We start from the raw sequence: 14,173 nt of genomic DNA on the forward strand, positions 1-14,173 counted from the left end.
TAATCTAGAAATAGTACTTGAAAATAATAGAAGGACTAAAAAACCTTAGACCAGCAACTCTGGTGTGTGTGTGTTTGTGTGTGTGTCTCTCTCTTTCTCTGTGTGTGTGTGTGTGTGTGTGTGTGTGTGTGTTTTAATCTAGCAATAGTGCTTTAAAATAATAGGACTAAAAAAACCTTAGACCAGCAACTCTCACACCCTTTTACAACAAAAGTGTTTCTGACAAATTTCACACTGAAAGTGGGTTATATTAATTGATGTCTCATATTTAATTGACACTAGAACATAAATGTAAAATATCAATTTCATATGAATCAGTTTATTACTAGAAGGAGAGGTGGAGGACAGTAAAAAGGGCCGGGGCCCCAGTGCTCTAGGGTAGAAGGGGGCTGGTACTTTGGTGGTGGGTAAGGTCTGCTAACACATATTTTGGGAAGATGGACAATTGAACCTTTGTGATTTCTCTCTGTCCTATCCAACAACGATGACATCAATAGCAACAACAATAATAAGTACAAGGGCAACAAAAGGGAATAGATAAAAAAAAAGTAAATGTCAACAGCATAGTATTCATAGTTAAGCAAAAGACTTACACCCGAAACTGGGTCTTAACACATGGTAACATGTGTACTCTACCAGGTGTGCCACCATCTGGCCCCCATGATGGATATTTTTTTAATATTTATTTATTCCTTTTTGTTGTCCTTGTTGTTTCATTGTTGTAGTTATTAATGTCAGAGAGAAATGGAGAGAGGAGGGGAAGACGGGGCGGGGGGGAGACAAAGACACCTGCAGACCTGCTTCACCGCTTGTGAAGTGACTCCCCTGCAAGTGGGGAGCCTCGGGCTGGAACCAGGATCCTTACCCCAGTGTCCTTGCGCTTTGCGCCACGTGCGCTACTGCCAGACTCCCTTTTATTTATTTATTTACTTACTTATTTAATTGAGGAGCTGGTTCACATCCTGGATTTGTGTCTTAACACTGACTCACTGGCCATGAGCAAGTTTCATACTGTCTCTGGTCTAGTTTACTTTATTTGTCAGATGGGTATACTATTTCTTGTAAGTCTGTTGTAAAGATTTTTCAGGATGACATGTACAAGGTTCCTGGTAAATGTTAGACACTTAACAGTTTACATTAGCACCCACATCGGAATCTATGCTGACAACACTCATCTTCCCAAAGAGTCTCATGAGATAAATTGGAAAAATGGGAACCTTGGAGACACCTTGAAGAAACCTCATAAAGCCCCAAGAGTTTTTTAGACGTAGCTTTACATTTCATTGATCTTCTGCACAACATACTCTATCTTTTCTTTTCTTTTCTTTTCTTTTCTTTTCTTTTCTTTTCTTTTCTTTTCTTTTCTTTTTTCTCTTTTCCTTTCTTTTCTGCCCCCCCCTTTTGTTGTCCTTGTTTTATATGTGTTTTATTAATGTTGTCATTGTTGAATAGGATGGAGAGAGGATGGTAAGACAGAGAGGGGGAGAGAAAGACACCTGCAGACCTGCTTCACTGTCTGTGAAGCAACTCCCCTGCAGGTGGGGAGCTGGGGGCTCGAACCGGTATCTTTACACTGTTCCCTGCGCTTTGATCCACATGCACTTAACCTACTGTGCTACCGCCCGACTCCCTCTTATTTTCTTTAACTATTGAGTGATGGTTTACAGTAGAGTCTCTTTTTTTTTTTTTCACCACTCCCATCACCAAAGGTCTGTGACCCCATCCCCACCCCCTTGAGAACCACTCTGGTTCTCCCAGTCTTAGATAGAGGTTGGCTTTTTTTTCCCTTCACATTTGTATGTTCAGTTCTCTAGATTCCACATCTGAGTGAAACCATTGTGTGGTTGTCCTTCACCTCCTCACTTGCTTCACTGAGCACAGTCTTCTCCATTTCCATCCACTTAATCCCAAAGGACACAGCATCATGTATTATTATTATTATTGCTGAATAATACTCCATCAACTATATGCCCCATATCTTTTTTTTTCCAGTCATCTGTTGAAGGACATTTTTGTTGTTCCCAGGTTTTTGCTGTTGTGAGTAAAGCTGCTGTGAGCATGGGGGTTCATATACCTCTTTTGAATCATGTTATTCTATCTTTTGGGTAACTGCCTACCGGAATTGCTGGATCATAAAGTGTTTCTTTCCATCAGCGTTTGTTTAAGGATTCTCCATCCTGTTCTCCATAGTGGCTGCCCCAGTCAGCACTCCCACCGGCAGAGCAGTAGATTCCTCTCTCTCCACACCCTCCCCAACACAGATCTTCTCTTGTTTTATTGATGGAGCCCATGCTCACAGGTGTGAGGTAGAATCTCAATGTGGTTTTAATTTGCATTTCTCTGCTAATGAGTGAATTGGAACATTTCTGCATATGTCTGTGGACATCTCTTCTTTAGAGAACTGTAAATTTGGTGCATATTGTTAGGTGATGGTCTAGTGTCATTTTTTTTTTTTGCATGTTTAACCCAGATTATTCAGACATTTTTTGTGGTTTCATGTTGAGAATATGATCTCTTTAACAAAAACATAAACCAAGGGCAATTCACATAAAAATGTTGCGTATGTGAACTTTTGTTGTATATGAACTTTTGTTGTATATGTTGTATATGTTGTATAACTTTTTTTGTCTGTATGTAAGCATAAACTATTATTTAAAAATTTTTAAAAATATTTATTTATTCATTTTTCCTTTTTGTTGCCCTTGTTGTTTTATTGTTGTAGTTATTATTGTTGTTGTTATTGATGTCTTCATTGTTGGATAGGACAGAGAGAAATGGAGAGAGGAGGGGGAGACAGGGGGAGAGAAAGACAGACACCTGCAGACCTCCCTCACCGCCTGTGAAGCAACTCCCCTGCAGGTGGGGAGCCGGGGGTTCGAACCGGGATCCTTACTCTGGTCCTTGGGCTTTGTGCCACCTGAGCTAACCTGATGTGCCCAACTCCCGCATAAACTATTATTTATGTCTTAGCTGGATTATATCACTGTGGAGACACCTATATTTTATGACACTTGAGGTTTTCAGCATGACAGGTTCTCTCCCATGTAGGACTCGTTATTGATGATGACATGCTGAAACTGACAAAAATAAATCAGTTTTACTTGGGATTAGTTTCCAATTAAGGCAAATTTACTATTTAAATATAGTATTATTCCCCCTCCCCCAAAAGAAGATTAATGAAAAATTTTTTTTCTTCCCCAAAGGAACTTCTGCTTTCTGGCATGCCAGAAATTGATGTGAGTGATTGGATAAAAAATACAGAATACACAAGTGGCTATGAAAAAGAAGATCCAGTTATTCAGGTAAAAATCTCTCCAGAGCTTAGGATGAAGTTAAAGTTTTGCCATTTAATTTTGTAAGCCCTCCAGTGGAATGGATGAAAACCTACATTAATTAACAAAGTAAAAATTTCCTCTAAGTTCTCCTCATGGGAATATCGCATATGAAAGCTTTGTATGAAATCATTTTTGATAAGTGAATTTCATAGAATAAAATATGCTTTATGAATATTGCATGTTTCTTTGGTTGTTAAGAAGTCTACAATTGCTCTGAAATATGAACTAAGATTTTTTTTTTGTAATTGTTCTTGTTGTCAGTGGTTCTGGGAAGTGGTGGAAGACATTACTCCAGAGGAGAGAGTGCTTCTCTTGCAGTTCGTCACTGGCAGGTAGGAAGTGTTTTTATGAGAATGTGCAAAAAAAAAAAAAAAGAAGGAAAAAGAAAAAAAGAATCTAATGTATTCCATTTCTTACGCCGGTCCTTGCGCTTTGCGCCATGTGTGCTTAACCCGCTGCGCTGCTGCCCGACTCCCTTGTATTCCATTTCTAATAGCTGAGAGACAAACAACCAAAATGAATCATCACTATGACTTGTCGGTTTCTTACCGCCCTTTCTACTTTCTTAGGTTAAAACTACTTATACAGGCATTGAAGAGAAACCATGCAATAGTGTTCAATGTTTATTTAATGTACTAAAATCAACTTTGAATCGGTGCAGTCAGTATGTACATTGTATTTCATAACTGCCACACTGTAGGTAAGCTAGCCGCAGTGTTTAGTATTGATATGCTGCTGGAATTACCTGTATAATTATGACTCATATAATGCCCATACACAGCAGGTTTTCTCCAGGTTCATCAGATTTTTTAGTTCAAATCTGTATAACCTGAAAATAATTTGTGAGCATAGTTTTTTGGAAAGTCTCCTTCTAGAAGCCATCAAGTAGGATGATAGGTATTTGAAAACTGGATGTTTTAAGCCTCTTATATTTCTGAAAGATATAATGGGAAAGTCTGATTTTCATTTTTATGATGTAGAATGACATCTGTGTTGTATTTGTGAAGATGTAGTTATTAGGTGTTTCTCATTTGAAGTCATTCTTGTAGCAAAGTTTGGACACAAAGAACATGAGAATTAAAAATAACTGTTGCTGTTTGCTGTTCAGGCCCTGGAGCATGACGGCAGAGGAGGACCTGGAGGGGCTGAACTGTTATGTGGAAAACTGAGAAATGCCACACATGTACCAACTACTGTGTTTTACTGTCGACAGGAAACTACTAATCCCTTCAATAAAGAAAAACTAAAAAAAAAAAAAAAAAAACCCACAAAAACCAAACCTAAAAACTATTGCTTGACAACAATAACAACTATAAACGATTCAGTTTTCTTTTTTTTTAGTTTCTTTTTTCTTCAGTATTTAGTTCTTTTTTTAAAGGACTTTTTTATTGTTGTCTTTCTTTCTTTTACTATGATTTACTTGCAGAGAGAGAGAGAGAGAGGGAGATAGAGAGGGAGAGAGAGATAGAGAGAGAGAGATAGAGAGGGAGAGAGATGGAGAGAGATAGAGAGGGAGAGAGAGAGAGGGAAAGAGAGATAGAGAGAGAGGGAGAGAGAGATGGAGAGAGAGAGGGAGAGAGAGATAGAGAGGGAGAGAGAGAGAAAGAGAGAGGAAGAGAGAGGGATATATATATATATATATATATATATAGAGAGAGAGAGAGAGAGAGAGGGAGAGAGAGAGAGGGAGTGGGAGACTAGGGCACTGTTCTGGCATATACATTGCTGGGAAGGGAACCTGGCCCACGCAATTTCTTTGCTCTGTCCACTGAGCACCTCCCCGCTGCTCCCTCCTTTTTGTTTTAAATACAGAAGTGGGAGAACCAGGGTGATATTACAGCAGTTAAGTGACAGATTTTGATGGCCAAGGTTTGGAGGCTCCAATTCCAGACTCAGTCTACAGCAGCAACATCAGCTAGAAATGAATAGAGCTCTGGTTCAAACAACAACAACAACAATGTGATATAAAGACTGGAAAAAATTTATTTGCCGATAGAATGTTCATGTACATAGGAGATCAAACGAAAAATACTACAAAGTATTAGAATTAGAGGTTGCTGAATCCGAAATTAGTGTTGTAAACATACTATAGGATCAAATCTTTGTGAACATGAGTTAAACAAGGATTTCTTAAATAGATTTCAAAACCACAAATAACAAAAAATAAGTATGTGGACCTCATGGTAAATCAAAACATATAATTGAAATGGAATTGTGAGTATACTTCTATGATATGTATTGCCTAATTTTTTAAGTTAGTTATTTTATTTTTAAAAAGTTTCTTATTTTCTTGATTTAAAAGTCATACTGGGGGCTGGAGGGGGGAGGCTGTCATATACCTGGTTGAGTGCCTGCATTACCTTGTCAGGCCACTGGTCTTCACCTGCAGGGGGCAAGTTTCACAGTGGTGAGCAATTATGCAGGTGTCTCTCTTTCTCTCACTCTCTTTAATGTGAGCCCTTGACCAGGTGCTCCACTTGCCTGGCCCTCTTTCACTCTTTATAGCCCACTGACCTCTCACTTTCTTTTTTGTCCTATCAAATAAAAGAAAGGAAAAAAATAGGCTACTGGGAGTGGTGGATTCGTTGTGCAGTCACAGGGCCCCAGCAATACCACTAGTGGGGAAAAATGTAATACTTAGCTAGGCTGAGGATGAGAATGTTTTGCAGAGACCTGTCATGGCAGACGTTGTAGCCAGGTGTCAGTAATTGTGCTGTAAACCACCATCTCCTTAATAGAAAAGAAAAGAGATGAAGCAGCTTTGGGGAGATAAAGTAGGGCACAAGAACTGTGTCATATATTTGAAGATAGTTGGCCATAATCACAGGAGGTCTTGTCACAAGAAAAAAAAAAAATGTAACTATTTGAGGGAATAGATGTTACTGGAATTAGATGTATTGCATTAATCATCAGCAGTATGACTGTCAGAGCGTTTTGTTGCACTCCCTATACTAATACTAATAATGAAATGTCAATTATAATTATGAAAATTGGAGTGGAAATAGCTATCAAATGTAGTACAATATATGTATCTGGATTGTAAAACTGTATAAATATGCTTAGGCAGTGAATACCAGCTGACTTTACTGAGGTGGAACTTAAAAAACAAGGAAGGAAAACATAGGGTGAAGACTAGTTGTTACCTACTGCTGCCAAGTCAAGGACTGTAAATGGGGCGGGGGAGGCAGCTGAGAGGGCATTGGGGACCCAGTGCACGATGGTGCTGAGAGTGGTGCATGGACACCTGCCATGGTAGATTGTTGGATAGTAAGCCAGCTCCCCCTGGCTTCTGCTTAACCATATGCCTGTATAGGGATAGATTTAATCCCATTCAAAGCTTTGGTCTATTTACATAAATCACTTTTACATTTACATAAAGCACTCCAGGGCATTGGTGGTTCAGTGATAGGATTCTCGCCTGCTCCGCCCCCTCCTTGTCACACTCTCTGATTTTCACCAGTCACTTTTCTCTCCACCCTCTCTATGTCACATCCTGTTTCCACCCTACTTGGCAAGTATATATAAAGACAGCATTGTGAGTTTTAGGGTACCTGAGTTTAGCTTAGCTCGTCTTAGATTGTGCTGAGTCCTGCATGAATAGAGATACTGCCTACAGCTCAACCATGAGTCCCTGGTCTGTTACCCGCCCGTGAAGCCAGCCCGGCGAAAACAACATAACCCGGCGAAAACAACAGTAGATGAGAGACTAAGGAGCTGTAGTGGCAAGGCAACAGCTATCATGTGAATTATCCCCTCAACAAAGTAATTAGGAAAAAAGTGCACACAAAGAAAAATTGGAAAACAGAGAACAAAATAGGAGAAAATTAAAAAAAATTTTTTTCCTCCAGGGTTATTGTTGAGGCTCAGTGCCTGTACTACAAATGCACTGCTCTACTGGCCTTTTCTTCAATATATATACATATGCATATGCATATATATTAGATAATATAGAGAGAAAAAGTGAGAGGGAAAGGCAAGATAGGAGAGAAAGACACCTGCAGATCTGCTTCACTGCTTGTGAAGTGACCCCCCTGCAGTGGGGAGCCTGAGGCTGGAACCAGGATCATTGTGTTTAGTATCATGTGTGCTTAACCCCATACACCACTGTCCAGCCCCCTAAAAATTCTTTTAAGTAATTGCACTATTTAGAAGTAACAGTTAACAGTTTGCCCTGCTTTTTAAACTATAGAATTAAAAAGTAGTTGCAGTCATATAAACAGTTTTTTAAAAGAAATTACACGAGTATTTTCAGAGTGTAGCCTAAAGATATGATGGAATGGTATATGTACTAATTAGCCCTATTTTTAATAGCTGTCTACTCTTACAGTTATTCACTACTCTTTTGTGATATTGTCCTTTATCTTTAAATTCTTATGTTTTATACTAATGAACCAGTATATGTATAGATTAGTTTCTTAGAATTGAAATTTTTATACAGAAGTATGAAAATGTTTACAATATTGAGAAATACTGTTTACTTATCTTTTCAGAAGGCACCAGTAACCACATCAAGCAGGGAATGATTTTCTCAGTATATATTATGTTTATATAATGTTATAATGCGATGCCACCTCAATGGAAAAATAATATCTCCCAAAGTTTTATTGAAAAAAAGCAAGAAGAAAATTTAATCTAAGGCTTAAGCTCTTTTAAATTTTGTTTTCTTTTACGTGAGGCCCACAATTATTAGTATAATAGTTTGCCATACTAAATCTAAACTGTGTATATATATTTTAATTTATTTATTTACATATTGAATATAAACAGAAGTTGAGAGGGGTAAGGGGGAGACAGAGAGGGAGAGAGACGGAGAGACACCTGCAGCCCTGCTTCACCAACTTGTGAAGCTTTTCCCCCTGCAGGTGGGGACCGGGGCTTTGAACCTGGGTCCTTGCTTATTGTAATGTGTGTGCTCAACCAGGTGTGCCACCACCTGGGCCATGTATTTTTTTTTTCTCTCTAGCACTTTGGGGAAAGCTTTAGGTCTCTCTCTGTTTGTATATAGATACTAAAATGTATTTCTGCTTGTCCGTCATATACCCTGTGATACACATCAGTTTATATTTTGCTTATGTTTGTCTTTCTGGCAGTATTACATCTATGGAAACTCTTACAACTATAGGGGAATGCATCCCTTTGGGTTGGCATTTATAATGGACCATTTGTTTCTGTTGGCATACTTGCCCCTTTTATAAAAACTACACTTGCCTTTCCATCCCCACCTCTGTCCTCTGCTGCTGCAGCCGGATAACCACTGTTCACGTCATGTTGTTCAGCCTTCGTTCAGCCTTATTGAAAAGTCAAGTGCATTCCAATTACAGAGCCAAGAATCAGTACAAAAGGAACTTTTTTTAAATCTTAGGGTGGTAACAATAAAAAGACTGTTGTAAATGCTTTACTTATTATTATCACCCCCTAAGAATAATGAAAATTGTCTATTTTTTGTGAACAAAAGCATGTCATTTTCATTAACTGTACTTTTATATTATATAATCCAAAGGTAATAATGTTCAATCAAAGACCGTTTCATCTATCTTCCTCATACATACTTGAGCTTGATGAGCCATGGTCTTAGTATGTGTTCCATCCACCGACTATTTGAGTATGGAAGCAGTCAGATTTGTAGTTTAGAAGAGAAGAAAGCTTTCAGGAATGGCTTATGAATATCAACTTATAGAACAATTTCAATTTAGATGTGAAAATTAAGAAATATTCTATTGTTGTAAGATTATTTCTTGAATTCTAGTTACATGGAAGACTTTATCATGATAGTGGAATACTGTTCTATACTTTTTGTAAGAATTAGTGTAAAGGCTTATTTCTCTTATCCTGATAAAGTGGTATATATATATTTTATTATTTTTATTTTTTCATATTTATTTATTTTCCCTTTTGTTGCCCTTTTTTATTGTTGTTGTAGTTATTATTGTTGTTGCTACTGGTGTCATCATTGTTAGATAGGACAGAGAGAAATGGAGAGAAGAGGGGAAGAGAGAAAGACAGACACCTGCAGACCTGCTTCACCACCTGTGAATGGACCAGGATCCTTACACTGGTCCCCCCCCCTTTTTAAAAATTTTTTTTCTATATTTATTTATTTTCCCTTTTGTTGCCCTTGTTTAACATTTTTGTTGTTATTGATGTCGTTGTTATTGGATAGGACAGAGAGAAATGGAGAGAGGAGGGGAAGACAGGGGGAAAGAAAGACAGACACCTGCAGACCTGCTTCACCGCCTGTGAAGAGACTCCCCTGCAGGTGGGGAGCCGGGGGCTGAACCTGGGTCCTTAGGCCGGTCCTTGCGTTTTGCGCCACGTGCGCTTAACCCGCTGCGCCACCGCCGGACTCCCCTCTTTTTTTGGCCATTTTTTTCCTTTTTGTTGACCTTGTTCTTGTTTATTGTTTTATTATTATTGTTGTTATTGCTGTCATTGTTGTTGGACAGGACAGAGAGAAATGGAGAGAGGAGAGGAAGACAGAGAGGGGGAGAGACACCTGCAGACCTGCTTCTCTGCTTGTGAAGCGACCCCCCCTGCAGGTGGGGAGCCGCGATCCTTATGACGGTCTTTGTGGTTGGCGCCATGTGCCCTTAACCCGCTGCACTACCACCTGACTCCCTCAAAGTGGTATGTCTTTAAATACTGCCTGTAGTGACTTGGGAACAGTTTGACCTTATCTTCCTTTTTATTTAGTTAGTCTTCCTTCATATTTTAACCAAAGGATGATTTAACTAATATAATTTAACTAATGTTGTAGTGGACTATTCAAAGTTCAGTAGATTTTTTTATTGAGATGAATTATGTTTTGTAGAAGGAATCCTGTGCTCCAGACATTTTAAGCTGTAGTCAGAAAGAGGTATGCTTTGAGTATGTTTTTAATACTTATTCATTAAATGTTTCTTTGTCATCATTCTTATCTTTCCAGAAAGCACCATATCATCTCATTTTTACTTTTAATTTCAGTAAAAGAGAAGGGATTTCGGGGGTGGGGAGGACAGAGAGAAAGAGAGAGAGAGAGAAAGAGAGAGAGAGAGGGAGAGAGAGAGGGGGAGAGGGCGCACGCACAGAAGCTCCAGGGAGGAAGACACAGAGTAAGATCAAAGCACTGCTCGGCTCTGGCTAGCGGTGGTTCTGGGGATTGAACCTGGGACCTCAGAGCCTCACATACCAGACTGTTGTATAACCAACCATTATGCTGTCTCCCAACATTTTGAAAGCAACTTTTTTTTTTTCTCTCTCTAGGATCAGTTAGTTTAATCATGGTACATATAAAGGGTAATTTGAAAAATTATTCTTTTTTCAAATGCTAACAAAAAAATCTAAGAAGTTGTAATTATATCATTTACAGCCCTGTATGCTAGATTAAATTATATAGTGGCATGTTATTTATTAAATGTTAGCCTTTCTGAGGACTCTTTATGTTATAGGACATTAAAAAATGCGTAGGATAGTGTGAACCTCTGGAAAGAAGTGTACAGATTTTTTTTTTTTCCTATGAAAAGCAAAACAGTAGTCTTTGACCCTAGATATTTTTTACAGAGAAAGCATGTGAATTACACGAGTGAACATGTGTTGTTTGAATTAAACATACATTCATTTGTTGAGCATATATTAAATGACTGTCTTCCTAGCTACCTGTCATTTTGTTAACCCAAAGGATATAAACTAAATAAAATGGCCTACTTGGACCCCCCAGTTCTCATTCAATAGGGAGAAACAAACAGCAGTTGTGCAAGCGGTATGCTAAAGGCAGTAATAGAGATGTGTGCTGTGGCCAGTTGAAAAGACTTTGTGGCTCACAGAAATGTAAAGAAGTGGATGTTAACTGGCCACAACGCATCTTTTAGTGATAAGCTGGGATTTTACAGAGCAACAAAATGCTATCTTGACAGTATCCTAGAGATGAATCTATTCATACTGAAATTTGGATTTTTTTTTTTTTGAACTGTACTCGTAATGAAGATTTTCCTTTTTCATGATCACAGCTAAATATATTGTGAACTCTTAGTTCCAGAGTCCCGCATGGTGGGTTTGCTAACATCATGGGTGGAAGTGGATTGCAAAACTTCACGATCGCCGCCGTGCCGTATACACCAAATCTGTTACCGACTTCAAGCACATGGTATGCTACGTTGGCTTCTTTAAATGCGTTGGGAATTGCTTTGATTAACTTTGAATGATTAGATGAATAATTGTATTGCTGTAGTGAGAGGAAGCCCTCAACTGTGATCTCTCTTTGACATTTTGGAATCACCAATCAATAAGTAGCTGTATAGTTTCTCTCCCCCCCACCCCCTTGGGGGAAGAAAGTGCTTGGAGAGACTACATGTAATTTAATTGAATATGGCTCAAGTGACAGTGAAAGTTACACCGTCATAAGCTGTCACTGAGTTACATGCTCACTCCAAGTTGAATTAACTTGTTAATTTTTTTTTTTTTTTTTGCTCAAGAACTTTCACAGCATTTTCATGCTAAAGGAAACTGCAATGCAGCAGGTTTTTTTTTTTCTCCCCCTTTTTAAATACTCCTTCAGGGTTTTCCAATTTGAATGCAAATTTGAAAGGATGATTTCACGTTCATTTTGAGTAGTGGTTTCACTTCTAGAAAAAAGCAACCAGAAGACGTCGCATAGATTTTTCTACTTAATGGTGTCTGTTTTTCTTTTAAAGCATCAACATGCTCAAGCTACCTGAATACCCAAGTAAGGAGATACTGAAGGACAGACTTCTTGTGGCGCTGCATTGTGGCAGCTATGGTTACACAATGGCGTGAAGTCTGGGAAGGAAGGTCGCAGGACGACGGCCTCGCAATCCCGGGTGGCGGAAGTGTTTCAGGAAACAACTGCAAAGCAGCCTCCATGCAGCCCATAGGCAGGGGCTGATGTTGAAAATTCGTGAAAGAGCAGGGTTTTCTCCTGCCCCCTCCCCCCAGCCATTGCTCATTATGTTTTCTTTGTTTCTGATACAACTAGAAAATAAGAAAATCACAATAGTCTTCATTTTAATAAATGGTCATTGAAAGTAGTAGAAATTGTTCTTTTTATATGTCTTTGATTTTTATCTAAAATTGTGTTAAGGTCAACTCTTACATTCCACTCCTGCTATGTAACTGTCTTTTCCTTTTCTTCTTTTTAAATTTTTTTTTCTCTTATTTTCCTAAATGTTAAGTTACATTAGGACGACCAGGCTGGTATGTCCTATTGCATGGAAAGTGCCATTTATATTTTGGAAAACTATTGTATAGAATGATTGACTTAGTTTGTGTATAAAAACCACAAATATGTATTTTTCCCATATCAAGTCTATATTGCAATGATGTTTTTTAGCTTTTTAATATTTTAATATATAATGTAAAGTCTGATGTGACTAACAGCTGACAAAGTGATATTGAATTTATATATTAAAGCTTATACTGAATGGTATGATTGTTTGTGTCATTCAGTGGTGAAGTTTCCTTATATGTATAAGCATTGACCTCAAAGTTTTGTGTTATCTTAATTTATAATTTGGGTGAAATTAAAGTATAATATTTTACCTTATTTTTTCTCCTTAATTTTGTCTTATTGGTGAGTTCTGTTGAAGAATACATTTAAAGAAGTAACCCACTGGACACATTGCAGTATAAATATATACATTTTCTTAAATTTGCTTTTGGTGATTGAATTGCTGTATTCAAGTTCTTCTTCTTCTAGCGTTTGCCCTTCTTCCGTAGCCAGTCAACAGCGTCAGGCTGAGCCTGATGTCAAGTTTCGAGACCTCCTTTGAATCTGGAGAGGTGGCAGTCATTGACTATGTGGGTCATAGTCTGTCTGGAGCCGCAGGGGCAGTTCGGGTCGTCTCTGGCTCCCCAGCGATGGAACATAGCGGCGCACCGGCCATGGCCTGTTCGATAGCGATTGAGGAGGGCCCAATCATAACGTGCTAGGTCAAAGCCGGGTTGACGCTTGCAGGGGTCTGTGATGAGGTGTTTGTTCTTGACCTCAGCTGACTGCCAACTCTGTTTCCAAGAGTCTGGAACAGAGAAGTTCAGTGTAGGCGTAGGGGACCAGATTGGGTGACGAGACGTCAAGCGTTGGACAGGGTGGGCGAAGATATCCGCGTATATTGGCAGGTCCGGTCGAGCGTAGACACCCTCCTTCCCTCTGCTTCCCTCCTTCTCCTATGGAGATAGAGTGAAAGAGACTGTCGGGCCTTAAAGCCAGCCCCCCCCCCCCCAGCTCCATTGCTGACACTGTGGTCTATTTACATAATCATTGTTTTGCCTGAAAGATCCCCACCACGTTATCCCCTCGGGGTATTGCTAATTCAGTTAAAACTGTTGCAATAGTTGCTAAGGACACTTCCACCTTCCCAGCATGCCTTGTTTTCTCCACCCCCTTTCCTAGCCAAGCCCATCCCAACTTGCCACTTTGTCTTTTACCCTATGAAGCCTGCTGCTGTTCAGTTTCGTTCTCTTTTCCGTGTCCCGACCTGGAGAAGACCTGGAGAAGGCCTGGCATGCATAGCGGGAGGCGGCCATTTTGCTAGCTCCACATGGCCTAAACCTACTGTGCTCACACCCGACTCTGGGGCGTCCGTATCAATAAAGAATTATATTACCACACCGCCAGGAGTTCCTGGTCTCTTCTCTCTTCCGTGAAGCTAGCCTGGCAAGAGACCATAGCACTGACACTTCTTTCCATGTGGTGGGTGGGTCGACTTGAACCTGGGTCGAGTACATGTACACTACTCAAGTGAATTATTTCATTGACCCAGTCTTTTAAATTTAAATATTCCAGCATGTTCTCATCAGCTTCTCTTTGAAAAGACATATGTTTTTGTTTTGGAGTTACAGCATACCTT

General features: G+C 39.2%; 1 protein-coding gene across 2 annotated transcripts in view; it reads left to right on the top strand.

The window, feature by feature from the left end:
- Window positions 1-12,870, top strand: part of HACE1 (HECT domain and ankyrin repeat containing E3 ubiquitin protein ligase 1) — a 96,384-nt gene extending 83,514 nt beyond the window's left edge. For both annotated transcript variants that reach the window (XM_060190709.1, XM_060190710.1), the window contains 4 exons: window positions 3,204-3,302; window positions 3,597-3,667; window positions 11,341-11,454; window positions 12,002-12,870. In XM_060190709.1, coding sequence (XP_060046692.1) covers window positions 3,204-3,302; window positions 3,597-3,667; window positions 11,341-11,454; window positions 12,002-12,104 — 387 coding nt within the window. In that variant the 3' untranslated portion in view covers window positions 12,105-12,870. The remainder of the gene's footprint in view (window positions 1-3,203; window positions 3,303-3,596; window positions 3,668-11,340; window positions 11,455-12,001) is intronic.
- Window positions 12,871-14,173: the final 1,303 nt, after the last annotated feature.

The sequence above is a fragment of the Erinaceus europaeus genome, chromosome 4, assembly GCF_950295315.1.
Source record: "Erinaceus europaeus chromosome 4, mEriEur2.1, whole genome shotgun sequence".
NCBI lineage: Eukaryota > Metazoa > Chordata > Mammalia > Eulipotyphla > Erinaceidae > Erinaceus > Erinaceus europaeus.